Source organism: Arvicola amphibius, chromosome 12, assembly GCF_903992535.2.
Source record: "Arvicola amphibius chromosome 12, mArvAmp1.2, whole genome shotgun sequence".
In the NCBI taxonomy this organism is placed as follows: domain Eukaryota; kingdom Metazoa; phylum Chordata; class Mammalia; order Rodentia; family Cricetidae; genus Arvicola; species Arvicola amphibius.
The window spans coordinates 145,281,217-145,307,278 of NC_052058.2; the positions used below are offsets into that span (position 1 = coordinate 145,281,217).

General features: G+C 51.0%; 2 protein-coding genes across 2 annotated transcripts in view; one reads left to right on the forward strand and one right to left on the reverse strand.

The window, feature by feature from the left end:
* The window catches only part of Rgma (repulsive guidance molecule BMP co-receptor a), a 28,183-nt gene extending 19,912 nt beyond the window's left edge, over nt 1–8,271 (forward strand). Inside the window, exon 4 of the mRNA XM_038314194.1 lies at nt 7,573–8,271. Within this exon, the coding sequence (XP_038170122.1) occupies nt 7,573–8,271 (699 nt within the window). The remainder of the gene's footprint in view (nt 1–7,572) is intronic.
* A 12,979-nt stretch (nt 8,272–21,250) lies between these two features.
* Nucleotides 21,251–26,062, reverse strand: part of Chd2 (chromodomain helicase DNA binding protein 2) — a 115,249-nt gene continuing 110,437 nt past the window's right edge. Inside the window, 1 exon segment of the mRNA XM_042054056.1 lies at nt 21,251–24,442. Coding sequence (XP_041909990.1) covers nt 24,109–24,442 — 334 coding nt within the window. The 3' untranslated portion in view covers nt 21,251–24,108.

The following is a 26,062-nucleotide window of genomic DNA, read 5'->3' on the forward strand; positions in this document are numbered from 1 at the left end:
TGAAATGGATTTCCCACTGTCCTTATCGTTCTCAAACCTGAAATCCAGAGGATGCTGTGGAAATGGCTCGGCCAATGACATGCTTGCCGTGCAGTGTGGGGACTGAGTTTGGATCCCCAGCGCCCACATGGAAAGCCAGGCATCTGCCTGTGCCTGTCATCCCAGCCTTGGGAAGGCAGAGCCCTGGGGCTCACTCGCCAGCAGTCTAGCTGCGTTTGTGAGCTCTGGTTTCAACAAGAGACCCTGTCTCAAAAAGGAAAGCGGAGAATTAATTGAGGAAGACATCTATATTGACCTCTGACCTCCATACATTCATGAATTCAGAAACACTTCCTGTACAAACATCCATGTAAACACAGAGTTCAGAAATATTCCCAACTGGAATAGCCTCACCCCAGACTCTATTTTGGTAGAAACATTAAAATCCAATCAGAGGCCGGGAGGTGATGGGACGTGCCTTTAATCCCAGCACTCAGGAGACAGAAACAGGTGGATCACTGAGTTCAAGGCCAGCCTGGTCTACAGAGCGTGTGAGTTCCAGGACAGGCTCCAAAGCTACAGAGAGACCCTATCTTGAGAAACCAATACATACACACACACACACACACACACACACACACACACACACACTTTTATTAGGAGTCTGGTCTGTGTTCTCTCTGGACCAGTGACCTTGCCACCTCTGCGGCTGCATTTATAGATGCAGCATTTGTAGAAGGTGACAGTGCTGCTCTCTGCACCCCTGCTCCAGGATGCATGCATCCTCCTGACTGGTTGGACCATTGCATCTCTGCGATGGGGTTGGCTGGACTTTTATGGTTTGGGTTGGTTGGTTGGTTATTTTTTTGAGCCCTCAGTGGAGTCTGGGGATGTGATTCAGCTGTTAGATTGCTTGCCTGGCATTCATTCACCAGCACTACATACAACTGGATATGGTCATCTGTAATCCCAAGACTTAGGAAACAGAGCAGAAGGCTCACTCGTTCAAGGGTCCCCTTGCCTGCTTTCATAATGAGCTTGTCAGCAGCCTGGACTCTGTGAGACCTTGTCTCAGAAATAGAGATAAACAAACAATAAATCCATCAGTAACTTTTGTGTAGCTTCAGAAGCCAGGACTGTAGGATGGAATAGCTGAATAGTCTAAGCTGCTGGATCAAGTCCTGCCCTGTGTCTCCTTGACTTACCTGGACCCTAAGAGGTGAAGAGAGCCCCAAGCATCTGGAATTGGAGGGAGACAGAATAGAGTATGGACCAGCCTAACAGAGTACCCCGGGGTCATCCAGAAGCCCTCTCTCATCCTCCTCAGGGCCATCCCTGTCTGACTAATGTAGCTCCTTTTGACCAAACAGGAGGTCCCAGGAGGCAGAGGAACTTCTCCACCCAAACTATAGTTGGTGGGAAACATGAAGCTAGGATTTGACCTCAGCCAGGACAACGCCTGAGCCCGGCATGTTCTCGGCTACCTCGGAGCCAGCTGAAAGCCACTCATTCTCCAAGCCAAGGAGGGCTCCATGTCCGAGTGGCAGATCTGGGGAGATCCTGCTCCCCAGCCAGTGCCAGAGACAGCTGAGATATGACCCCATTTCCCAGGCAAACCCCAGGTTCTCGATCCCCAGTGACCTTAGACTTGCCAGGCAATAAGATACCAAGGTGAGGGGGCAGTGCTGCCAGGCACTGGGGACATCTGCCCTCCTCCGTGCTGCCAGCCCTGTCACCATAGCCCCCTGGGGCTCCCAGGCTGGCTAAGAGACAGTGGGTCTATTTCCCCAGGAGGAATGTGTTGGAAGACCACACGTTAGGCATGGCCAGGCTGGCCCACAAGGCTGTTTCTGTTCCTTCTCTCCCTGCCACACCCTAGAGGTGACCTGGCAACCAGGAAAAAAAATGCTCCATCGCTGCCACTTCCTTCTGCTCTGGTGGCCCTGACCTAGCAAAGAAGTTCTCTTTCTGGACCCTCCCACTGGGTAGAAAACAAATAGGTCCCTACCGGGTTCATAGTTCCAGATCAGGATGTCTAGAGGGCAGCGGATCTGAGGCCAGAGCGCTCTTCTCTATCCCCACCCCCAGTACACAACCCTCCTGGCCCCCCAGAGGACTTAAGGGTACCTCAGGCAAGGATCCAAACACCTTCCTGCAGCTTTCAGCTGCTTACCACCCTCCTTCCCCAGAGCCAAGATAAATGAACGCTGGGAGCCTGAGGCCGGGTGGCTGCTAAAAGCTACAAGAAACACAGCTCTGGACTGGACCCAGTCTCCCTGCCCCATGCCGGGGGCTCCTGAGGGCTGGCATCTGGGTACCCAGGGAGACCTGAGGATACAAGGGGATGGGGGACCAGGTAGCTGCTGCTCCCCTTGACCTAGGAAGGTGCGATCACCCAATGTGACTACAGAGCCCAAACACAGACTTGTGTGTGATGAGGGAGGCTGGGCCTGGACCTCTGCCACCTTGGAACTTGGGCAGCATGCCGTGAGGCAGTGTGCGTGGCCTTAACACACCTGGGTGAGGTACAGCTAGACTCCAGCCCTCAACATAATAGTGCCGTCCGCAAACCTAGGGAATTCGTTGTCCACTTGTTTCTGTGCTTCCTTCGATTTCTTCGCCTGCCTTTCGGATGTCCAGCCTAGTTCAGAATTAATGCAGGGCTCTCGGCACCAAAGAACTGGCTAAGCTAGAACGGGAGGCCTTCCCCCCACCCCAAGACTAACATGGAGGATTCCCAGAATGGTATGGGGTGTGTGACAGAGCCTGACCAGACCAGTCCTTCCTATGTGACCCAGACCTTTGATCTCAGCAGGCAGAAACCTCTTAGACCCCATCAGCTTGGCGCTGCTGAAGACCAGACAGTGACAGTGTTGGTATGTGTGGCCAAGCCAAACTCAAGACTCAGACCAGACTGGGAGGCTTGTGGGCCCCAGAGGAGCTACCTCAGTGGCCGATTTCCAGTGCCCTGGTTTCCTGCCTGTTCTTGCAGCCTCTTGCTCCCCGAGTGTATGGGTGCTCTCTCATCCAGCAGCATGGACTCTCCCTTCATGCCCACCTTGTGCTATGCTGTGTCCTCCCCGCTGGCAGCTCCTTACTCATCGGACACCCCAGCACGGGGTGTTAGGACGGAAGGATGCCTTGGCCCTGACGCTGCTCGGGGAACTGGGGAGGTCTGCCCCTGAGCTGGCTGGCCCCAGATCACGACAGTAAAGGGATTTGGGGACATAGGAAGCAAGGGATGTAAGAGACTTTCATCCCCAAAGCAATATAGTCTCTGGGGACCTCCTCTCAATAGAACCTAGACTCTGGCTCCAGCGGTGTCCACCCTCTCCCTGCACCCCCCTCCCCAAACTTCCCAGAAACAACCTAACCCCAACTGGTCCTTACCCTGACCTCACTACCTGGTGGCCTTGCTCACCCTCTGTTCTGGAAGTCGCATGCAGGAAGTCTGGCCCCATAGACCTCACAACCTCACCCAGGGCCATTGTACATTCCCAGGGTGCTGCCGTTAGCCCTCCTGCCCCGCCCCCATCTTCAAGGGCAATCGAAGTAGGGTTTTCTACCGAAAAGCAGATTCATTAGTCAACATCCACTGCCTCCTCCCAGTTTGGCTGGTTGTGCCCACTTTATAAGCAAAGAAACCGAGGCTCTGAGGCAGGAACTAGTCTCTACCTCCCCCCACCTTCACCCTTTTTTATTTAGCCTAGCACTCAGAAGCCTATTATATTGTGTACTTATTCTCTCTCTCTCTCTCTCTCTCTCTCTCTCTCTCTCTCTCTCTCTCTCTCTCTCTCTCGCTCGCTCGCATGTTGGGGGGGGCACTGAGAGGCCCGGGGGCCCCTTTGGGAAGGAGGATACCGAAGGCAGAGAGTCATCCATGCATGGTGGGCTGGCAGCCGGCTGCCAGGCTTTCGACAGGCCCCCTTCATGTTGTTACTTGTGGTTGCCTCCCTGGCACAAATACCAAGAAGTCAGGCAGCCTGTCAGCCTTCCAGGAGGCTGTCTCCAAGAGAGATGGCGGTTCGAGCCAAACCAGCCTTTCCTGTTCCGTGGAGATGATGACACTTGGAAGGCAGGAGCCCCCTTCCCGAGCACCGAGCACCGCCATCCCTCACCCTGCAGTCCGCCCTTCCAGAGGCAGGACCACCCACTTCCCAGACCACCCTGGCTGGGCTACCTTTATCCCTGCAGGTGCCTCCACACCACAGCGGACAAGCTGTTGGCTAGGAAGAAAAGGGGAAGCTGAACTGTATGAAGTCGCCGGTTTTTCTTAGGTCAGGGACAGAATAGCTTCATTTCCATGTGGCCCGAGGCACGACTCTGCAGCTGAGACAGGCTCCAGCCTCCTCTGACATCCTCAGTGCATACTGGAAATGGGAGCCCTAGGGAGGAACCAGGAAATGAGGTCCCCTGCTTTGGAAGCTGTGTGGCCCTTGCCTACTGGGGCTCACACTCTGGGGACTCAGGGCTCCCCAGGCTTTCTCTCACAAAGCAATAGAACGGAGCTAGTCTGTCGTCATACTAGATGGACCCCACCCTGAACCCAGGCTAACATACCTGTGGGAAGGTTCTTGTTTCTTTTAACGTCAGAAGGAAAATATTAGTATGATCTAGACCAGATTGTATTCTACAAATAGAATCTAAAAGATGTTGGAGTAGGGTTCTTGGGGTTGGGTTGGTTGGTTCATTGGGGGTGGGGGTTGTTGTTTAGTGTTTTGTTGTTGTTATTTTGGTTTGATTTTTAGCATTTCTATGGAGTAAGGAACACACCCACCCCCAAGAAAACCAGAGTACCCTAGCCCCTGATGTAGCCTAACTAACGACCCTCCTAATGTCCCATGAGTCTGTGATACAGGAAAAAGACAGGGCCCCATGTCTTCTCAGGTCCTAGGACCCCTGGGTACTACCTGGTTAGCATGAGGGACCCACAGAACAGCCACAGTGCTGAACTGAGGGACTCCTCCAGCAGCTCCGAACACTCCTCGCTGCCTCCTCAGCCTGAGGTGCTCAGAAGCCACTAGGCTCCACTACCCTAGCCTGCTGACACTCTGCTTACTTGGGTCTCCGAGGTTCTCTGCAGCTGTAGCCATCTGGAGCTGCAGCCAGGCACTGTATGTCACCCCCAGTCCCCGCATCTGGCCTCCCTGTGACTCCGAGCCTAGGTTCTCTGGCTCTTCCACTTCTGGTCCCCACCCAAGCAGCGTTTCTGGTTTCTGACCCTTGTACTTATTGGACCAGAGATTCGCTAAGCAACCCCAGGATAGTCCGTGACCTCGTGGGTCTTCTTGGTCATGTCATCATGACCCCCTTTGCTACCACACACACCTCCCAAGCAGCCAGACTGGAAGAGATATACAGAAAGCGTAGGCAGAGTCAAAGAGACGCCATGTAGCTGCCGAAGGAGGCAACTTCAGCTAGTCCCCGTGTGCCATCAGCAACCTGTTTCCCTCTCCTGGGTCCCTAAAAGCAGCAGATAGAAGTGGGGGCAGTGTTCCCTTGGAGTCCCATCAGCTAGCTAGCCAGACCCCTCTCCATGAGGAGGGAACATTGTTCTACAGAGAGGAGAGCGGTAACTGAGCCTGGGCAGGAACAACTCAAGGTTTGGAGGACTGACAAGGAACAGCTCTAGGTATCACCTTGCCCCATATGCCACCTATCTCCGTGGCTTCAGGCTGGGTTTCCAGGTTCCTGCTGCCCTCAGATGGGCATAGGCTAGTGCCCGTGGTTCTCAACCTTCCTAATGCCACGACCCTTTATTAAAGGGTTCCCCGTGTTTTGGTGACCCCCAACCCATAAGAGTATTCTCGCTGCTACTTCACCACTGTCTGATCACTCCTGTTATGAACTGTAATGTAAATATTTTTTTGGAGATTGTGGTTTGTCAGAGGGGTTGTGACCCAGAGGTTAAAAATCCCAAAATTAATCCCAGCCCTGCCTTCTGTGGCTGTGTGACCTCGGGCAAGTTACCACAGCTCCCTGAGCATCTCTGTAGAGTTGGAGGTGTCACCTGCCCTTGGACTGCCACAGGAGACTAGGGATAATAACTGCGGTGCCTGCGGTGCCAAACACAGGGCGTGTCTGTGGCTCTCAGGATGCTTACTACTGGCCGTACCCAGACATCAGCCTCCCCTGTAGCAGCCCAGCCCTTCACCTGCAGACCACAGGCTCCATTTGGAAATGACCTCTGTGCTCTGGCCTGCACAGGAGCTGTACCCACAGCCTGAAGCCTCTGGCTTTGTTTTTTTTTTTGTTGTTGTTGTTGTTGTTTTTGTTGTTTTTTGGTTGACAACCACCTTCCTCCTTTCCCTATTTTTCCTTCTCCCCAGCTTGAAGTGATCCCCCCAAAACTGCCTTAGGACCATAACCTCTATCCTCACGTGCATCGCGGTTCTCCATACCAGATAATCGGGGTGTCAGCAGGGCTGTCCCTTCCCAGCTTTCTCGCTAGCTTCTGGCGCTGCTGGCATCCCTTGGCTGGTGGCTGCACCCTTCTCTTCCCCACCTTCCTATTCACTCTGCCTTCTCTCTTGGCCGTGTCCCCCTCAACACGAGTCTCATTTCTTCAGACGCTTGTGTTTATCCTTGGGCCCACCCAGATAATCCAGTATGTCTACACCCTACTGTCCTTCACCCAGAGACATCTACCAAGCCCCTTATGCCATACTCATAGTTGGAATGAATGAGCGTCTGGTGTTTGGGGGAGCAGTATTTTAGCCTGACCATAGTGGACTTGGGATCTTTTATTTTTAATTGGACCTTTTAATTTTAACTTTATTTTTTTTATTTTATCTTTATGGTTTACTGCTGTCTATAGTGAATGAGCTTATTTTTTTTAGTTAGGATAGTGAACTAAAGTTTTTCTAGGTGATTTTAGTATGTTTTCTAAAAAAATCCAGGAAGTGTTGGTGGTGGGTGCCTTTAATCCTAGCACTCGGGAGGAAGAAGCAGGTAGATCTCTGTGAGTTCCAGGCCTGGTCTAACGAACAAGTTCTAGGATAGTCAAAGCTACACAGAGAAACCCTGTCTCAAAACAAACAAACAATTACAAAAAAAAGGAAAGAAAATTATAAAGAAAAATATTAAGTGTTGTAAACAGAGGCTGCTCCTTCATTTCCCCAGCCTCCCATACCCAAATAATCACACAGAAACTATATTAATTACAACACTGTTTGGCCAATAGCTTGGGCATCTTTCTAGCTAGCTCTTATATCGTAAATTGGCCCATTTCTATTATTTTATATTTTACCATGAGGCTCATGGTTTGCTACCTCTTGCTTCTTGGGCAGCTACATGGCATCTGCCTCCTTCGGCAGCTACATGACGTCTCTTTGACTCTGCCTACGCTTTCTGTATATCTCTTCCAGTCTAGCTATATTCTGCCCTGCCATAGGCCAAAGCAGCTTTATTCATTAACCAATACAAGCCACACACATACAGAAGGGCATCCCATACCACTGTGTTCAGCAGTGTGGTTGGTGTTGGACTATGACAGCTATGGAGAAGGGAGGCTCCACAGTGCCGCTCCATTACCCCAGTTCCCTAAAACCTCCCCAGATCCTAATCCACTCTCCTCTATCCCCTTCTCCATAGCTCACTATCATCTTCAAGAACTTCCCAGAGTGTGTGGACCAGAAAGTCTACCAAGCTGAGATGGATGAGCTCCCGTCTGCCTTTGCGGATGGCTCCAAGAATGGCGGAGATAAACACGGGGCCAACAGCCTGAAGATCACCGAGAAAGTGTCAGGTCAGCATGTGGAGATCCAGGCCAAGTACATCGGCACCACCATTGTGGTCCGCCAGGTGGGCCGCTACCTGACCTTTGCTGTCAGAATGCCCGAGGAGGTGGTCAACGCTGTGGAGGACCGGGACAGCCAAGGCCTCTACCTCTGCCTGCGGGGCTGCCCGCTCAACCAGCAGATTGACTTCCAGGCTTTCCGGGCCAATGCCGAAAGCCCTCGTAGGCCAGCGGCTGTCAGCCCCTCTCCTGTGGTCCCCGAGACATTCCCGTATGAGACCGCCGTGGCCAAGTGCAAGGAGAAGCTGCCTGTCGAAGACCTGTACTACCAGGCCTGTGTCTTTGACCTCCTCACAACCGGTGACGTGAACTTCACACTGGCTGCCTACTATGCCTTGGAGGACGGCAAGATGCTCCACTCCAACAAGGACAAACTCCACCTGTTTGAAAGGACTCGGGAACTGCCAGGTGCCGTGGCTGCAGCATTCCCCTTGGCCCCCCAGGGGCTCCTTGGCACCCTCATGCTTCTGGCCCTGTTGCCTGTGTTGTGGTAGACATTTGGCCGCCTTGGATGAAGAGGGAGGTGCAGACGTTGCCGGGAGCCTTGGCCTCTTGCCCCGGCTTCTCCTTTGTCTGAGGGCCTGAGGAGTCATCTTCGGGATGTAGCCCAACAGGTGGGCTCCCTGCGACCCCGTGTCCTCTGCACCGTTCAGCAGCAGAGGTAGCCTCTAGTTGATGGCCTGTACCGAGCCATCCTCAAATGTTGGCCGGGACTCAGGGCCTGGGACAGCTCTCTCTCCCCTCTCTCTCTCTCTTAGTGCACGTGACAAGGTTGTGGTGATTGGTGCTGTGTTTTTGTGACAGTAGAGTTGTGTGAGAGGGAGAGCAGCTCCCTCCACCCCGACCCCACCGTGTGAATGTGCAAGCCAGAGCCCCATAAGCTGAAGCCCCCTCCCACCCCTGGCCCCAACTCCCCCCACCCGTTACCAGAGAGACACTGGGAAAGTCGGCTCCTTCTACACCCTCCCTCACAATGCACTGAGACGGGCCCAGCTGACTGCTACACACCCACCTACCCTGGGCCTCCTGGGCCCTCCCACAGACGAGCACGCACACTGTTACACAAGCACACTCGCACATGCTAAGCCCAAGGGTACACCCCCAGCCGCCACCACGTCAATGAGGCTGAAGCATCTACACAGTTCTTTCCCAGGGCAGGGACTCTGAGCAGTTTGACAGCCCCGAGAGTCCTCGCTCGGCACCTTTAACCAATAGACGTAAGCTTGTGGTCTGTAGGCTGTGCCCTCCGGGTCCCTTCCCATCCAATGCTACAGAGAGACTGCCCCGTGCATCTGGCCACTGTGGATGTGAGTTCAGGGTGCCATGCCCAGGCACCTGTCTGCAAAGTCCCACGGTTGGAGGAAAGGTGTGTTTCGGCCTGATGTCTCAACAGTGCCACTCATGGGCTCCAATCCCAATTTCTGGCTCCACCCTCTGCCCCTCTCCCATTGCACTTAAGAAATCGAAGTGCTTGGTTCTGAATGTTTCAGCAGAAAAGTGATCCTCCAGTTCCTGCCCTCCCCCCCACCACCACCACCACACAGCCTGCTAGGTGTACAGCCCCTCAGCAGGAGCCCTGGGGCCTCAGGGCATGAGCAGCAGACACAGTAGATGGGGCCAGCTGGCCTGCCCTGTCCTCTACTCTCTTTACCTGCCTTCCAGACTCCCCTAACTGCTGGTCAGCAGCTCCCCTCCCCACCCCAGCCCTCTTGCCTGGAGTCTTTGGTGGGAAGAGCAGCGTCTAAGAGGCCTTCCAACACCCTGCACCCTGGCAGGGTCTCCTCCCGCTAGTCCCTTGTTTAAACTCTGGCCACACGGCCAGAGGCCCGCCATTGGGAACCTAGCTTTCCTTCAGCTCAAGGTGAGCACCCATCCCCGGAGCCCAGAGCCATTCCCATCTCTGCTGCTGTTCCGGAGGCCCCCAGGAGACCAGCGTGGTGTTACGGCTGGCCCCCGTGGGCCACCCAGCCAGCGGCCCTGCAGTCCACCCTAGCCCCCCCACTCAACGTTTGCAGCAGCCCTCCGCTGCTCCCCAGGGACCTCTCATACACTGGCCAGGAGGCTGCAGAACCTGCCTCTCTCTCTCCCAGAGGTCCTGACCCCTGCCAAAAACCACATGGGTAGCTGGAGGGCTCAGCCCAGCCCCTCCTCCCTGCTGGTTTTTGTTTTTTTGTTTTGTTTTGTTTTTTGGGTTTTTTTTTTTTTTTTTTTTTTTTTTTTTTTTTTTTTTTTTTTTTAGCTATCCCTATGTTGGAAGTAAAAAAAAAAAAATTGAAGCACTTTATTTTGGTTGTGTTTGATCACGTTCTGCTTGGAAGTGGGAACCCCTCACTGTGTCCACATGTCTGCGACCTGTGTGGAGTGTCCCTGCGTGTCCATATTGTAAATTATTTATTAACGGCTAAATGCAAGTAAAGTTTGTTTTGTTGTTTTCTTTTGGATGAGATGTTGCGGTTTGTTTTTCTAAGCAGAATTTGGTCCTGGTTGGAGGGGGGGGGGGTGGAGTGGAGCGGTGACATGAATAGTGGATTTCTCCCGAAGCGTTGGGCAAGCGTGTGCCCAAGCGTTGTGACGCGCGTGAGATGCAGCTGTTGAGCCGCTATGGCCCTTTGTGACTCGGAGATTGGTCTTCTTCCTTAGGAGGACTTGGTTGGCTCGCTTTTCCCGGCACTAGGAATATTGGAGCAGACTGATGCTGTATGGGAGAGGGCTATGATTGCCTTCTAGGACAAAACTGGAGAAGGAGAGGGGCTGGTCTGAGGTCCGTAATGGCTTCACCCAGCCAACATTGGCCAGGAGCCTCTTAACCTCCTCAGCATCCTTTCCATACCCAGCCTAGGGGCCTAGTGGCATTTTCTAATAGTACCATTGTCCAGGCCTAGGTACAGCTAAGTTCACCGCTGACTGGTCATATGTCATCCATTAAAAAAAAAAAAAAAAATGTGGTAGTACACCTTTAATCCTAGCACTTGGGAGGCAGAGGTAGGCGGGTCTCTGAATTTTAGGCTAGCCTGGTCTACATAGTGAGTTCCAGGGACAGCCAGAGCTACATAGAGAAACCCTATCTGGTGGGGGTGGGGGACAATGACACCTACACAGTGAGTCAAGGGACTCAAACCATTTAATAGATTAAGAACTGGCTGAGGTGTCCCCACCTGCCTGTTAGGTTTTGAATCCCCTGCCACCACTGACGCAATAAACCAATCAAACCGAATTAATAAGTCCAGGTTGAATGAACAGCAAAGCAGTCCTGGGTGACCCTCAGGAGGATGAAGAGAGGTATCGCATGGCAAACATGACTGCCAGGTCTTAGGTAGTCTATAGGCGAGGTCTCGAACAGCCCCAAGGAGGGACTGACTTTTGGCAGGCTTCTCAGGCTGAGGTGACTCCTCCAGGGGACGGGCCACTGCTTGGGGTGCTGAGGGTGGGGTCTGGAATGGGGCTCCAAGCTAGAGATTCCAAACAGCAACACAAGCCAGGTTGAAGTCCCAAGTAAGGGACCCTGGGCAAGTTATTTAACCTCTGTGAGCCCCTGCTCCCTCCTCTACAAGCTGACATGCATCTTTCCCAGGGGGATTAATCAGAGAGTTCCACTTGCAAAGTAACTCAGGAGACTGAGGATGGAGACAGGAATTTCTGGCCTGCCTATTTTAGGGCTTGACCTAACTGAGGAGATGGTGCATGAAGAAACCACAGACACATACAGGAAAGACGGGCTGTGGCCTCTGGTGGAGACACAGCCACAACAGCATCCATTTTATAGCTGAGTCAGAGGCAGGCTTATTGCACACTGCTGAGCAACTAGGGAGGCTCAGCTAACCCTGGCAGGGCTCTCTGTTGGGGAGCATGCCCAGGCTCTAAACATCTGGGAGGAGGGAGCGGCTGGTGACATTTTCTGGACACCTGTCGTCCACACATGGACCAGAGTCTGAGGCACTGGGGTCCTTGACTTGACCATGTCCGTGTCTGGTGCGTATGTACGCGCAGAACTTTATCTGCTCCCCGTGGAGGAGGAGCCCACAGAGCCAGTGACGAGATGACAAGCCAGCAGGAGGAGAAGCCCAGACCGAGCATGTGTGCCCACCCCACACAACCCCAACCAGACATGAGACGGGAGAATTTTAAAGAGCTCTCCTTTTTTTTTTTTTATCATAGACCCCCCTAAAGAAACAGTGAAGCCTTGATTGATGAGGAAGGAGCTAATATGCCTCCTGCATTGTCGGGAGCCACAGGCCTCAGCCTCAGTATGGAGCAGTACAGAGGTGGTAGGACCATTGGCACCAGCCGCACACAGGCCAGGGTATGGAAAAGTCAGGCACATAGGGGAAAAAGTCTCTCATTCTCCGTCAGATGAAAATGCTATCCGACACTTGCCAAAAAATAGTTCGGGCTTCAGATTTTTTTTTTTCAGGCCCCTAAATTTAACCCACAAAAATTCTTTCCTGAACACCACACCGCTCCTTGCCCTCGTGAGCAGGAGAATTTGCATCTCAAGAGTGTGGGCCCAACACCTTGAGCCTGAGTAGTCCCTGTATATAATCCCCCAAACTGCCTGCGTTGCTAGAACACAGACGACGGGGTGCACTGGGTATGTAGCTCAATGCCAGGGCACTCGCCTATCATGTGAGAGACATTAAGTCCCTGGGTTCGGCCCCCAAACAAAAATAAGTAAAAGAAATCTTAGCGTTCTTGTTTGACAAGCGGGATTTGTAAGGGGTAGAAACAGAAGAGGCTGATGGGTAAAGAAATCTGATAACCAAGTGGGTAAATCGCGATGGCATAATTCTCAGAACGCTCTGGCAGAGGCCCGGGAGAGCCAAGCAGCACTGGAGCCTGTCTGTCATGCCCGAGCATGGCTGAGAGCAGAGGTGGCATGTGGGCTTGGGCAGCCGGCTGACTTGGTGTTGGAGCTGGGCCCTGCCTGTTACTCGCTGGGTGGTCTCCCTTGGATATTTTTGAGCCTGGGATTCCTGATCTGTAAAATGGAATTACATGTAGCCACCTCCCAAGGTCATGTGGAAATCTAATGAGCTAATGCCTGGCACAGAGGCCCAACGACAAAGGGAACCCACCAGAAGTAGAGGCCCCTGTGGCAATGGTACATAAGGCACTTACTCAATTGATGACTCCACTTGTCTGTGGGGACAAGTCCTGTATTCTCACTGGGGAGACAAACCAATAAGTGAGCCTTAGATACCCTAATGGCTGGCCCATGGTGGCAGACCCCAGGAAGAAAGCAAGTTCATTGTGAGTGGCCTCCTAACTAAGGAAGGGTGAGGAGGGACGAAAGGCGAGTCTGGCTAGCCCACAAAATGAATTTCCAGAGCATTCCACGTTAAGAACACACTGGAGGGGAGCTCTCTGCAAAGAGCAGAGAATGCTGGGGACCTGGAACAGCCCAGCCCGAGAGAGGTCTCAAGGGATTGCAGGAAAGCAGCGTGACTCCAGGGCAGTGAAGGGACAGATGGAAGACCCAGGATGAGACCACACAGTGGCCAGAGCATGCATGGCAGGCCTCCTGGGCTGCGGGGGAAACATGATGTAGGTCCGTTGTCCCCTTAGAAACATGGTCGCATGTCGTCCTGATTGCCTCAAACTGTATGCAGCCAAGGATGATCCCGAGCTTCCCGGCTCTCTCACCTTCCTTCTGAGGGCAGGATTACTGGTGTGCACCACTGTCTTTGCTCAGTGCTGAGAATGGAACCCAGGGTCTCGCATACACTGACAAGCGTTCCTACCTACTGAGCTGCACTGCCAGCCTTACCTGAAGCTTTCTTTTGAGGCCAGAGGGAGCCACGCAGGATCAGCACCGCTGCTGTGTAGAGGAGAGACAAGCCACTACCAAGGAAAGGCAAAGCCATTGCCACCACATAAGGCCAGTCCCAGGCAGTGGCTGAACTAGAGAGATGTGTGGAAGGATATCCCGTTGATGGAGGTTTCTGTCCCACCCGGTCCTGCAGCCGTTCAGTCCCAAAGAAACACACAGAGGTCTACATTAATTATAAACTGGTTGGCCTCTTAGCTCAGGCTTCTTATTAACTAATTCTTACATCTTAAATTAGACCATAATTCTTGCCTGTGCTAGCCACGTGGCTTGGTACCTTTTATCAGTCAGGCATTCTGGTCTTGCTTCCTCTGCAGCTGGGTGACAACTGCAGACTGAGCCTTTCCTCTTCCCAGAATTCTCCTGTTCTTATCGCCCCGCCTCTACTTCCTGCCTGGCTACTGGCCAATCAGCATTTTATTAAACCAATACAAGTGACAAATCTTTACAGGGTACAAGACCATTGTCCCACAGCAATGGGCTTTGCATTGAACATGTAGGATGGGTAGGCAGAGCTGAGAGACAGAGGGACTGTCACCAGGTGTGACTTGAAACACCAGGGTAGAGCTATTGCTACCTCCCTAGAACTTAAGGACTCGTGTTGGGAGCAGATGGACACACGGCTTGCTCAGCCGTGGTGGGTAAGAGCACTGGTGGAGCCGCTCAGCTCAGGTGCTTGGGAAAGGGCAGGTGGTTCACTGAAGTTTCGCTTCAAGGTCAACAAAGGCTGTGTGGGATGGAAAGAGGCTAACATTTAAAAAAGAACAAGCTGGGCATGGTGGCTCATGCCTTTAATTCTAGCACTTGGGAGGCAGAGGCAAATGAATCTCTGTGGGATTGAAGTCAGCCTGGTCTAAGTTCCAGGACTGCTAAAGATACACAGATACGCCAGGCGGTGGTGGCGCACGCCTTTAATCCCAGCACTCGGGAGGCAGAGGCAGGCGGATTTCTGTGAGTTCGAGACCAGCCTGGTCTACAAGAGCTCCAGGACAGGCTCTAAAGCTGCAGAGAAACCCTGTCTCGAAAAACAAAACAAAACAAAACAAAAAAAAGATACACAGATACATGGTTGTGATGGTGGGGCAGGGGTGTTTTGGGATTCAGACAAGACACCAGGCAGCCCAATTCCTAAAGTCAAGATGAGCAGACTGTTTATCATCACCCTGTCCTTGCTTCAGGGTGACTTTGAGAGGATTCGTCCACATTTGAATACACACCAGCTCTGTCCCCACCCCCTTTTCTCTGCAGGGATTGGAGTCCTTCTCTGGGCCTTAATATACATCAAAATGTCCCAGCGGAAAGATCTGCTAGGGGAGAATTAAGATTTGCTCAGAAACTGTTAGGGAATTGGACATAGGCAAAAGGACAACTGTCACAGAAGGGAAGGGTGTTGTGACAGTTTACCAGCAAGATGAGGTAGCTTGGGGTAAGAGATAACTCACAATGAATAAGAGTCTAAAGGATTAATATCGTTGGAAATGGGGCCAGGAGCAGTCCGTGGAAGCCCTTCCTCAAGGCAACTGGACAAGAGGCTGAGCCCTGAATGGGGCTGCAGGGATCACTCAGCAGCAGTGAGAAGCCTGTATTGCTCTTGCAGATGACCAGAGTTCAGTTTTCAGTACCCATGTCAAACAGTTTACAGTTACATGTAACTCCAGCTCTAGGGGGTCCAACCTCCTCTTCTGACCTCCGTGGGTATCTGCAGCCAAAGGCACATAGCTACACACAAACATATATCCACATACACACAGGCACATAGCTACACATAAACATATATCCACATACACACAGACATATACCCACATACACACAGGCATATACCCGCATACACACAGGCACATAGCTACACATAAACATATATCCACATACACACAGACATATACCCACATACACACAGGCATATACCCGCATACACACAGGCACATAGCTACACATAAACATATATCCACATACACACAGACATATACCCACATACACACAGGCATATACCCGCATACACACAGGCACATAGCTACACACAGACATATATCCACAAACACACAGGCACATACCTACACACAGACATATAGCCACAAACACACAGGCACATACCTACACACAGACATATATCCACAAACACACAGGCACATACCTACACACAGACATATATCCACATACACACAGGCACATAGCTACACACAGACATATATCCACATACACACAGACATATACCCACATACACACAGGCATATACCTACATACACACAGGCACATAGCTACACACAGACATATATCCACATACACACATATACACATAATTACTGATGGCCCAGGTGCACAGTAGTTTGTGCAAAAGAACTTCTGGGCAGAGGACAGAGCCTAGATGGACCCCATCGTTCATGGGTTCTATGCCAGGGTGGGTAAGTAATAACTGCCCCTAGCCTTAGCCGTCTCAGCCATGGGGAAATAAGACTAGCCCCTCCATCACCAGGCTGTTCTGTAAACTAGCTGGAGTGTACGGGAAAACCACTCCCCCTTGGAGATGACTGTTTCCTGCCAGGCACAGCTTTGACCCAGCTCCACGTCACCCTCGACAAACTCTAGTGCCCACACATCCTCCTCCGCTACAGCCTCTTATTGAGAAAAGGAAGTGAAGCCCTCTGTTGGGACCACTCTGAGTCCGAACAAATCTGACACCCAACCTAGAAAGAAGTGATTTTGTCCTAGCTTCCTCCTGGTGGGTAGACCAGGGTCAAGAGCAGTCAGCTTTTGAAGGTTACAAAAGGTTCTAAAAGAGGAAGCCCACCCACCATGTACCCACCCTGTTTCCTCGCTCCAACCCAAGACAACGTCAGGAGTCCCCAACAGGGGTGGAATCCACTTAGGGCTCTAGTTTGGGTGACCAGGGAGAGGGCCTACCCCCCCACTCACACCTACAGGATAGATGAACAGGGAGGACTTAGAAGAGGGACAAACTGGGAGGAGAAGTTGGGTTGAGACAACAGCCACCCACAGTCTGAGAGCCTTGAGGTCTGAGCTGATTAGTCTTAGGTCAACTTGACACACAAATAGGTTATCTTAATGGAGGGAACCTCCGTTCTGTTGAGAAAATGCCTCCAGCAGATCCAGCTGCAAGGCTTTTCCTTCATTAGTGATGTGGGAGTACCCAGGCCCTTGTGGATGGTGTTATCCCTGGGTTGGTGGTTCTATAAGACACCAGGAGTAAGCCAGGGGAAGTAAGACAGTAAAGAGCACCCCTCCGTGGCCTCTGCATCAGCTCCTGCCTCCAGGTTCTGCTCTGCTTGAGTTCCTGTCCCAACTTCTTTTTTTTTTTTTTTTTTTTTTGGTTTTTCGAGACAGGGTTTCTCTGCAGCTTTTTTAGAGCCTGTCCTGGAACTAGCTCTTGTAGACTAGGCTGGTCTCGAACTCACAGAGATCCGCCTGCCTCTGCCTCCCAAGTGCTGGGATTAAAGGCGTGCGCCACCACCGCCCGGCCTGTCCCAACTTCTTTTGATGATGAACAGCACTGTGGAAGTGTCAGTCAAATAAACCCTTTCCTTCCCAACTTGCTTTGGGGTCATGGTGTTTCACTGCAGCAAAAGAAACTCTGAGCTCACTTCCCCAGGGGAGCCCAGGATAGCCCCACAACTGCCTTCTTGAGGGCACACATCCATGGAAAGTTGGCCTGACACAATACTGAGAGTCCTTCCTGGTTCTTCTCAATACAGACAGTTGGAGGCTATGCAATGTGGCTGGACATGGCCGAGATTTGGGGGGACATTCGTACATTCTGCAAAGGTTTAATGATACTGTGATACTGTGACTTTGGGCTCCATGCTGAAGACACAGCAGTCAGTGGATGAAGGCGCTCTGTCTCGTGGGTGACCTCTAGTGGTGAGAAACTGGCAACAGCGATTCCAGTTGTTCGCCCACCATCCTATAGCAGAGGAAGGGGTGGAGGTCTTGTATATGCTGGTCCTCTCAAGCGGAGCTTCCTGGTTCTCCGACCTTAATCATGAGCCCCTTTGTGTCCGCGAGCCTTGTTGCCCTCTTCCAACAAGGACCAGGATGACTTCCTCACAGGGTAGCTGGGAGAACCGAGAGCATGCCATTGTAAGGCATGTGGGACCAAGAAGGAGTTGTCAAAGGAGAGAGAGACACAAAGCAGAGGGTATCTAGGTCTTGATTGTTGTAGAATGTTATTTTAAGGTGTGTTACATTTGTTTATGCTGCGGAACATTTGTTTAATGATGCAAAGATGTGTTGTGTTCTTTTATGTTGCATTTGTTTAACTCTGTGAAGCTGTGATACTTTGCCTGTCTAAAACACCTGATGGTCTAATAAAGAGCTGAATGGCCAATAGCAAGGCAGGAGCAAGGACAGGCAGGGCTGGCAAAAGAGAGAAGCAATAGGAGGAGAAGTCTGGGAGGAGAGAAGAAGGAGCAAGATAGAACAAGGAGAGAACACCAGGGGCCAGCCACCCAGCTACACAGCCAGCAACGGAGAAAGAAGTAAAAAAAGATATACAGAAATAAAGATAAAATCCCAGAGGCAAAAAATAGATGGGATAATTTAAGATAAGAAAAGCTGGCTAGAAACAAGCCAAGCTAAAATTGGGCATTAATAAGTAAGAATAAGCCTCCATGTCATGATTTGGGAGCTGGGTGGTGGGCCCCTCAAAAGAGTAGAGTAAAAAACCAACACTGATCAGGAATGGAACCACGGGTCCATAGAAAGCAGTTCAGAGGAAACCGTGAGTCACTATGGTCACCTGGTGACTCAATGATCCCTCCTGATGTCACTAAGAGCGGTGGCCGGAGAAGATAGGGAAGCTTGCCTCAGAAAGCACACGGTGTTCTCAGTCCCCTTTCATACCTCCTTCGGGAACAAGGTGGCTTCAGTTTCCTGGACCCTCCCGGCAAAGAAAGGGGTCTAGAAATTGGGAGAAGAATCAGAGCCCTCCTCTGGACAGGGTGTGGGCCGGCTAGAATTCTGCCGGGATTCATGGACTTCTGCTGCCCTCTGCAGGACAGTTCTAGAATCACACCTACTCTGGGATGATTCTCAAGTGGCCAAGGCTCCATGTGGGGAGAGGGGAGTCTGGTTAGTTTTCTGTCAACTTGATAAAAAAAAAAAAAAAAAAAAAAAAAAAAAAAAAAAAAAAAAAAAAAAAAAAAAAAAACTAGAGCCTTCTGGGAAGAGTGGATCTTGATTAAGAAGCTGCCTCCATCAGATTAGCTTGTAGGCAAGTCTGTGGGGTCATTTTCTTGATTAATGGTAGATGTGGGAGAGCCCAGCCCACTATGGGTGGTGCCACCCCTGGGCTGTGTGAGAAGCAGGCTGAGCAAGCCCGTAAGCAACACTCCTTCATGACCTCTACTTTAGCTCCTGCTTCAAGTTCCCACCCAGACTTCTCTTCATGGCAGAAGGGCTAAGATGAAACAAACCCTTTTCTTGCTTCTGGTCTTTGTGTTTATCACAGAAATAGAGCGCTAACAAGGACAGGTTGCAAGAGAGGTCTCTCATCTGTAATGCTTCCAGGAGCCCCATCATACAGTGTGGCCAGCCAAGCCCCTCTTGTATGTTCTGCGGGACTTCCATCCTTGCTACCCAGCCCCTGCTGCGAGGCTACCAGAATGCAGACTTCGCAATGCAAGCTTAGGTGTGAATGGAACACAAATGCCTAGGTTCGAGTCCCAGTCGGACACACATCTTGCACCCACTGGCCCATGGGCCCCCTCTGATCCCCTCTGCCTGAGGTTGGCCACCAGCACCTTGTCCTTAGGTGACACTTCGTTCACTAGCAGTGAGGCTGCTTGTCTGGAGTACTTACCCCACCTAAAATATCAACTCTGGAAAGCTGGGGCCCATGGTTCTAGCTCAGAACTGGGATGGACACCTTATCTCCAGGATCCGGTCCCAACAGTGTCTTTCTGGTCCCAGTGGAGTTCTTGGGGTGGCTGCTGTCCCTGCAGGGTTCCAGAGCAAGTGGTGGCTTTGCAGGGGCAGGCCTGTCTCAAGCCACTTGGGCTCAATGTTGAACAAGACAGACATGCTCTGTCCTAGGTGTCATCAACCTGTCAGGCTGCCCTTTGGCTCCATCCCCAACTCAGAACGGAACACTAGCTCCTTCTGGTGGCCTTCAGGCTTTCTCTTCCGCCCTATATGCACAACTCCTACAACTATGGCAGGGATAAATGGAGGCTCTGACTCCTGTGAGCCCCTCTGTGTCACCCAGAGGCCACAGTGGTGCCTGTAGTTAGCAAGAATGCAGAGAAGGCAGAGAGTCCATGCAAACGCTCCTCCTTGCTTGCTGCTCTGAGTTATTTACTCTGGACACGTTTCAGGTAGACTGTAGACCTGATTTTTGTTCCCACACAAAGCCAGAGAGCCTTGTGGCCAGGGACAAGTCTTTTGGACACATAACTCATCAGGAAATCCCCAAGACCTGCCACAGGAGGGAAGAGTCCTATCAACAGGGGCTGGGCAGGGCTCCACCATAAACAGGAACATGCAGGAAGGTTTTATCTGTTTCAGCTGCATCAGGAGGCAGCATGGATCGAAGTTCTGACCTGGAACAGGATGGAAGGGGCTTTTGGTGAAAGCCACAGCGGCAATGCTAGTGTGGCTCTATTCTTTTCTGGCAAACTGCTGGTCTTTAGTTTTCAGTAAGTGACCTTTCTGTTGGCACTTATTGAGCAGGGCTTGTGGCGTTTGCCAAGCATCTACGTCCCTGCCAGGGAGGCACTGGGAGGTGAGGGCCCCAGGCCTGCAGCTTCCAGTAAAAGGCAGGCTTCTTGGCAGCAGCGGCCTTGGAAGCCTGTCACAGTTGGGAATCATAAGAGATTATTGCAGCACTTGTTCTTAAGTTTCCCAGAGCCAGCCCAGCTGCCCTGCGCAGCAGAGGGAGGGATTAACCAGCAGTTTCTTCAGAGGAACGGCTCTCCATGCTTCTCCACTTAGGCCAGGCTTAACACTGCCTGCCCTCTGGCACCCAAGGGTCCCGGATGGCTAGCAGGGTGGAGTCCCAGCAGCTGGCCTCTCACCACTATTCAGAAGCATGGGTTTATAAAGACATGAGCTTGGGTTCAAAGTCACTTTTGTAGCCCTGGGCCTGGACAAGATTGCAAGGAGGCTCTCCACTCACAGGCCAGGCCGCTTTTGCTCAGTCTGGGCCATGTCGGAGCCGAGCTGCCTCTGTGCCAAACTGCAAGTTAACGTCTGTGTCACGGTTCCCATTAGAAGGCATCTTTGTCCACTCAGGAATATATAACCCGACTGTAAACCGCACAAGTGCTGCAGGCCGGCAGGCCTGATGTCTTTACCTCCTTCCAGACAGGCCTCCCCAGGACCCTCAGAGAAGCTCAGGGCAGTCCTACATGACCTACCAGCTTTAATAGCTCCATTCCATCTCATGAAGTGCACAGCTGTGGGCTGTGGCCTAGAGCTGTTCAGAGACAGGAAACTGTCTATAGCAACAAAAGCACAACTTAGGAAAAACTCCATCAATGACAAGCTTGGACACATGGCCACGCTGCCAGCAAAGGAAGGAGACAGAGGACGTATCTTCAAGGCTTTAACCTCACACCAGAACGTAATGCAACTGGTTAGCCCGATTCTAAAAATCCTTAGTAACGCTTTTTAATATACAAGAGTCAAAAGTACAGCAGTTTTACAATGTAGGAAAATTTAATACATACTATATAAACAACATTATTTACATCAGAAATCACTAGGACAGTGGCATTTTTCACAAATATAAATTAATTACTGTTTAGTCAACAGGTTTCAAAAGTCCACAAGTTTACAAGAAAAACCACCTGTCCCCAAATGAGTAGGGACAGATGGACTAAAGCAGCCGGGACCCCTGGCATGGCTCTCTTCACCTGACAAGCTGGCCTCAGATGAGCGACAAGACCACAGGTGCCGGGCTGGACACGGCTCCTGCTGACGTGGGTTTTGGTCTATAAGATTTCAGTGTTGCTGTGTGTGTGAACACCTAAGTGAATCACGTTTGCTCTGCAAAGCCTGATGCAGCTGCCGGCCACACCAGGTCAGAGCAGCAGCAGCACAGTGAGAAATGTTTGCGTTCCCTTTGCGGGGCTTACGGAATGACTACACAAGAGTCCAAGGAAGGACCAGGAGGTCGGGCTCCCGCAGGCTGGCCATTGAGAGGACACCGTGGTCAGCAGAAACCTCACCTTCCTGGTCTAGGGTCACGGTGCATCACAGTACTTCAGGCCTTGGCAACACTCACTCTTTCCTCAACCACGAGCTGCCCAAAGCTAGGCTCCACCAGAACTCCACCGACAGCCTCACCCACCTGCGCAGACTGCTGCTGTAAGCGTATGGTGCACATTACTGGTTTAAATCAAGAGGAGAGCCTCCTTTCTCCCAACCCACTCGTCAGATACACTTCAAAACCCAAAACAGATGTCCAATGGGAGATACTGCAATCTAGAATCAATGTAACACTGATCTGGCCAATATTGCCTTTTGCTACATATTATGGCACTTTAGTCCTGAAAGAAACAAAAGGAAGTTCCTTTTTCCTCATGATGAGACATCTTTGAGAATAACATGTACCTTCTACCAACAAGTTGAAAGAGAAAAAGGCCTAGGGAGGCTTGGAAGGGCAAGGCCTCCACCTTCCACAGGGCACCAAAGAGCCCAGCAAACCAATTAGTGTCGATGTCATCAGCAAGAAGCTCCAACTCTGGCTTACTGTTCACTGTGTGAGAAATCGTGGCAGGCCACCAGGCAGGAGACTCCAGCCAGAGGACTCCAGTGCATGCCCAAGATCAGGGTGAAGGACCAGGTGCCATGAGGCATCCAGAAGGTGATGGTCTACTGAGCACTGGCTGCAGGGACCGGCTCAGTACAGTCAGGTCCATGGTGCTCCAAGTAGCGGAAGCAATGGCCCACCACAGACATGCTATGGCCAGACAATGACCTCAAAGATACAATTCAAGCTTGTCTTGGGAAAGTCATTAATGGTACTGCCCAGGATGGGTCCACCCCATCCCCAAAGGAGTTCAGAGAGCTGAATCCTGCGTATGTCCAAAAACAAGACTTTTAATCAACTCAGAATGAGCCAGGACTCTCACCACACCATCTATATGTTAAAATCAGCTTTCCTGTCTCCATCTAGAAAGGCCTTGGAGACCTTCACAATACTGGCAAGCTATACTGAAAGTGAGTAAAACCAAAGGCACAGCCCAGTTATCCATACACCGAGAAGAGCCATTCAATGATGCAACCCACCAATCTGACCCCAACAGGCCTCCTGTCCTCTTACAGCTCAGCTACCCAGTCATGGCTGTTTGGGAGTCGGGAAAAAATTAACTTAGGTTTAGACTCTACAGATCGTAAAGAAACAGGGTTTGACGCTGCTGAATCCCAACTTGCAATGGAAATGTAACCCCTCAGGTATTTTTCCCTGACTGAACCTCAAGTGTCAAGATGTTTGGGTTTGTAAAGCCTGACTCTTCAAGCTGTGTAAAGGAACCGAGATGCAAGTACATTCGCTGACCCACTCCAATACTGAAAGCCCCCTGCTTGCTGACACCACCAATGCCCACATTAGGAACCCCACCCCTCCCCATCTGCATGAGTGCCCCAGCTCTGGGCTTACCAGCAGGCACCCCATCAGCAGGCCACCATCAGAACCTGTGACTCTCCTTCTCAACACAGGAACCAGAAACCCACCAGGGATTCCTATTTCCTGGTGACACTACCCAAAGCCCCATCTCCACCCCTACACCCATTTAGCCCATGCCCCAAACAAGTAAGACCCATGGTGGCATCAATGACGCCAAAGTCACAGTTCTCTAAAGTCAACCAGAGGGATCCAACTTTCCCTGACAAAGAGGGAAAATGGACTCCATCAGAAGACCAAACCTTTGAAATGTACAGATAGTACAGGAAGAATTAGTGTTGGCAGGTAGGACGCCATGGTGGAAGTTGTTTCCTGTCTCTCTATGCCCACCCCACTTCACATAACGAGACCAAAAGTATCACTTCTCCCAGAAACATCTAAGGGGTATACCTGCTCCCCTTTCAAGTCTTGCAGTGTGAAACCCACCCCGTGACCTCCCACTTCCCATCAGCAGCACCCTCACGTCATAGTGAACCAATCACACGCTGTCCAGCAGGTCCTTGCCCTGGTCACTCATGCTGAATATAACATTCATTGACTCTCAAGATCCCCGATTCCTTCACAGGGAAAGCAGCCCAATGAAGCTGGTACATAAAGTCACCTCTTCCTCCCAGCACCCACGGAGGTGGGAGGCCACAACAGGCTAGGATGGGACGGGGTGCCAAAGTGCAGGAGTGGAGACCAAACCAAAGCAGCAGATGAAGGCCTCCGACTCCCTGAAGTGCTCCTTCAGCCACCACGTTAGTGGATTCAGCAGCAGCGTATCCAAGAACTCCACTCGCTAGCCTGACCACTGGCCACCGCTGGACCAGACCAAAAAGTCCAAGTGCTTGATGACTCCCGTGATCGCGCCCCTTTCAGAGCTGTCCTTTATGTTTTCCGAACATTCCAGTTATAGTCTGGGTTGTTTTTCTGTTCTAGCGATCTCTCCAAAGGAGACCTGTGATCCAAGGGTGACTTGGAATCATGGGGAGACTTCTGGGAAGGGGGTGAGCGAGGATCTGAGGCTGCAGTGTGCAATGAGGGCAGGGGCTGTTTGTATTCCCCCAACTTGTCTGTGTGGAAAGAGCGGTAATGGTCTGAGGGTCCCTGGCCATGGTAGCCCATTGCAGGTCTGTGGTCAGACATTCGTCGAAAATCCTGCTGGTGGTAATTCTGGGGCCTAAAATCATCTGATCTCCTCCGTTTAGAGTCGTGATGGTGCCTGAAAGAGAGATGCAAGGATCAGCTGAAAGACCACACCACACTCTCCATCTTCTGTTGTCATTTCCTCATACACACATGGACCCAGACACCAACACACACACACACACACACACACACACACACGGTCAGCTGTTTCACACAATGGTAAAAGTATCCTATGAAATAACGTGCCCTCTTCAGAGCTGCAGTGACGTGTGGACACACGTGGACAATCACTGACAGCTTTGCAAACCCACTTTCCCTTCAGGAAAACACAACTATAAACATTTTCACATTTCTTCACCATACTCAAGAGAAAAAATACACAGAAATTATTTGTAAATTATTAATAACAGCAAAACCCAGAATCAACCTAGATATTCAGCATTAAAGTTGCCTAAAATTATGCAAACTGACTCAGCCTACCAGGGCCTCTCGAGCCACCACACATATGGCAGCCTCACCTACACACCTAGACCCCCACCATACAAGTAGCTCAAGCCCGGCAACTGCTTGCTAAGGGCTGCCAACTCCTTCTGCCCCCTTTTTCTCCAAACTCACCAGCTCCCAAAACATTCCCTCCCAGGGACACTCATATCCACAGGACGCAGAGACCTAGAGTCCTACCAACAGCCTGCCAGAGATCCTCCAGTTATCCTATCTGGCCTTTAGACCCAGGACTGGTCCACACTGCCAGGGAAAACTTGTTCCAAGCTCCTGACCAAGACTGAAGGTACCAGGCTACAGCAGATAAGCAAAAGACCTGAAATGGAGGCTGTAGCATCAAATATGAGACAAAGATAAAATGTTCACTCTCAGTCCTGCTATAAATCCTGAGCAGTGTAGAGTCCTTTACTAAAAGAGAGGTGACCTGAACACATCAGAAAACTCCAGATAGACAGACCCCAACACAGCCATCACACACACACACACACACACACACACACACACACACACACACACACACAAAGAAGTAAGCAACATGTCTCAAAAAATACCAATCTATAGTATGGCTCCAAATACAAAATGACCTAGAAGACTTAGAATTTAAAAAAGATTTCACTATGAGCAAACAACTCAAAGACAAAGATGAATAAATGGATGGGTAAGCCAATCCAAAATATGAGAACAGTCTGAATTGTTGAAGGAAACCCAAACAGAAATGATACCGGGGATGGAAACATCAGTAAGCCGATTGAAATCCTCAGTAGAAACCCACGCCAACAGAAAGGATCATGTCAGCAACAGCAGGGATGGAGACAGAGTAATTGGATTCCTCCATAAAGGTCGGTGAGGAAGTTGTCAAAGAAAGCAGCAGCAGAACATGGGAGAATGTGAGGTCCATTAGAAGACCTCGCCTCCATATTATGGCACGAAGGGGAATACAAAAGAGAAGGAAGAGAGTATCTTTAGTAAAATCAGAGAAGAAAATTCCCCAAAACTAGAGGAAAAGATGCCCATTCAGAAACAAGAGACCTAGAGAATATCAAATAAACAAGGCTAGAAAAGAAAAAGAAAAAGAAAAACAAAACAAAACCTCCATGGCATATTACAGTTAAAACATTAAAAATACAGAATAAAGGGTATTTAAAGTTATAAGAAAGAAAATACAAGTCACCTAGAAAGGCAGACACATAAG